Below are 2,610 nucleotides of genomic sequence, written 5' to 3' on the forward strand. Positions count from 1 at the left end.
AGTTTCTCTTACTCAAGCGTATTTATTTATTTTAGTTCTAATACATGAGAAGGCAATTGATGTTATTATCAAGTGTGTGTACTTATAAATGCTGCAGCGATTATGCAGTATTTAATTGAAATCCGGAAATAACTCCTTCATTACTAGAAACTCTATTCATAACGACAATTACTACCAGGTGCTCGTTACATTAGACTAATACAGCAATTGTTTCCTATTTAATGAATTTCCTGTCTTTATTTGTCAAAATCTTACGGTCGAAATGAAATACCGTGACGATCTTGAACTATCACTGGGAGGTGGTCCCGTTGGCTTCTAATCGGTACATACGATAGCAACCGATGGCTTCCATCCATCTATTCTCCCAAAGTCATGCTAGTGAAAGTACAATTTTGCACTTTTAGATCGCGGTATAAAAGGATCAGAAAGCAAACATTTTGCATCAGTTACACAAACTGTTTCAGTTCAGCTTCTAGTTTTCTATTTTGTTCGGAAACATTACGTCAGTGACCATGAACTCCCTTGTAAGTACACGTAAATAAAATTATAATCAGTTTAAATCAATATTATTGAAAATAGTTGAAAAATTATTAAAAATTTAACAAATATATTTATAAAATTACATAAATTGAATTTTTTCAATGTTTACTCCAATTAAAATTATTTACCATATGTGATATTAAAAAAAAAAGTAAAATTCCTAAAATTATACTGTGGAAACTACCAATTCCTCATATTTAGTATTAAATTACATCATTGTAATGGTACCCTTTTTCTTGCAGAAGATTTGCGTAGCCTTCGTCTATATTTTCGCCATAGCCAATGCTGGATTTTCCGGTAGCTATGGAGACGATCACGGTGAAGGACATGTTCAATTATCCCAGACTGTGGAAATTGAGAAGCCAGTACCAATTCCTGTATATCAACATGTAGGAGTTCCAGTACCCCACTCCATTCCCGTGCCAGTCCCCAAACCAGTTGCCGTGCCAGTACCACAGCCTTACCCTGTTCACGTGCACGTCCCACAACCCGTTGCTGTCCCAGTCATCAAGACCATCACCGTCCCTATTGAAAAACCAGTCCCATACCCAGTCGAAAAAATTGTTCATTTCGATGTTGAAAAACCTGTCCCCGTCAAAGTGGAGAAGCACGTACCAATCCACATCCCCAAGCCTGTCCCAGTTAAAGTGCCAGTATACAAGGTTATCTACCATCATGGCAAACACTAAAGTCGCTACTTTGTGAACGTAACGAACCCTAGGCCACGGTTATGTTATGACGAGTACCGAAGTGGTGCGACTGGAGGCTACCAGACCTAAGACTGCTGCTGAGTTCGTACTTAGTCAAACTTGTTGTTTCCATTGTTGTTAAGTTTGTTACTGTTTTTACTTTCATAATAAACTCATTTTTGTAAACGATATTCTTTTTATTCCTATTCATTCCAAGAATTCCAAGAATACAATATTTAAATTAAAAAAATGGTAGAGAATCATTATATTTAATATAATCTATAACAAAAAGGTATCATAACAAATGACTACAAACTATCCGATTAAATAGTTTTCTCTGACTTCCTTGTATTTATTTAAATTACTAAAAATGTCCCAAAATACCATTTTTAAGTTATTATATTTAGTTATAAATATTGGTATAACATTTTTACATTCATACTAACTGCAGAAAAAATTAAAAACGTATTTTTTTAACATTTTTCGTGTAAGAACAAAGGCTTTCACGGCCGGAATCCATAGTAGAATGAAGACTCAGCGACATATCCTGTCGAGACTTCGAGATATAATCTACGTTCACGTTGTCAACGCAGCACTACCACTGAGGATGTAGCTGTAGCTGACGAAACGTCTGGACACAATAGTTCACTTAGACCACGGCCCTATAGCCCGAATCTTCATTCTACTACATTTTTCGTGTGTTTCTGAGTTTTCTTTGGAAATAAAAAGAAAAAAGCCGTATAGGCACTATCTTGAAAACGAATAATACCAATTAATCATGATTACATGACTAACATATGGTACATGTAACTTATGCCTTTGCAGATTCTCATTTTATGATAATTTATAACACTGAATAAAGTAAACGAAAGTTAGTATAACTCATAGATAGGTGTAATTTATTCACATTTCTATATTTTTTTACAAAGTGGTCAGATGGTTTTTCAGTGAAAGGCTTGTTTTACAAAGAAAAAAATGTAATTAGGTACCTTGACACGAGAGTCTATAAAATATTTAAAAAAAATATAGCTTTGTAGAACACTGCACTGACCAGGCGTAGTCTGGTTGAAAAGGCACAGCGTACAGCGAGGGATATGATTCCTTTGAAATAGTTCTATCACAATTGGAAAATACGTATTAAGTTTTAGTTTTGATGTGAAACGTTTTTAGGGGTACATTGGGATAATAAAAATCAAAAATAGCAAGACTCTGCGCATGTAAAACACGCTTACCACTTCATTTGATAATTTGCAGTTGTCAGAGCTAAGTAATTTGTTATTAGTAATTAGATGACAACTAATTATTATTTATTTCAAATTCCTTTTTCTAGATCTTTTTTTTTTCGTGCGATTTCAGTCAACTACGGTGGAAGCATGACCAT

At 34.4% G+C, this 2,610-nt stretch overlaps 1 protein-coding gene across 1 annotated transcript; it reads left to right on the forward strand.

Moving 5' to 3' along the window:
• The first annotated feature begins 393 nt into the window (after positions 1 to 393).
• Positions 394 to 1,354, forward strand: LOC108737355 (tetra-peptide repeat homeobox protein 1-like). The gene is made up of 2 exons (XM_018470173.1): positions 394 to 524; positions 783 to 1,354. Exons 1-2 carry the CDS (start codon positions 513 to 515, stop codon positions 1,227 to 1,229), a joined length of 459 nt encoding a protein of 152 aa, XP_018325675.1. The 5' UTR covers positions 394 to 512; the 3' UTR covers positions 1,230 to 1,354.
• Positions 1,355 to 2,610: the final 1,256 nt, after the last annotated feature.

The sequence above is a fragment of the Agrilus planipennis genome, unplaced genomic scaffold (genome assembly GCF_000699045.2).
Source record: "Agrilus planipennis isolate EAB-ADULT unplaced genomic scaffold, Apla_2.0 scaffold57, whole genome shotgun sequence".
Lineage (NCBI taxonomy): Eukaryota > Metazoa > Arthropoda > Insecta > Coleoptera > Buprestidae > Agrilus > Agrilus planipennis.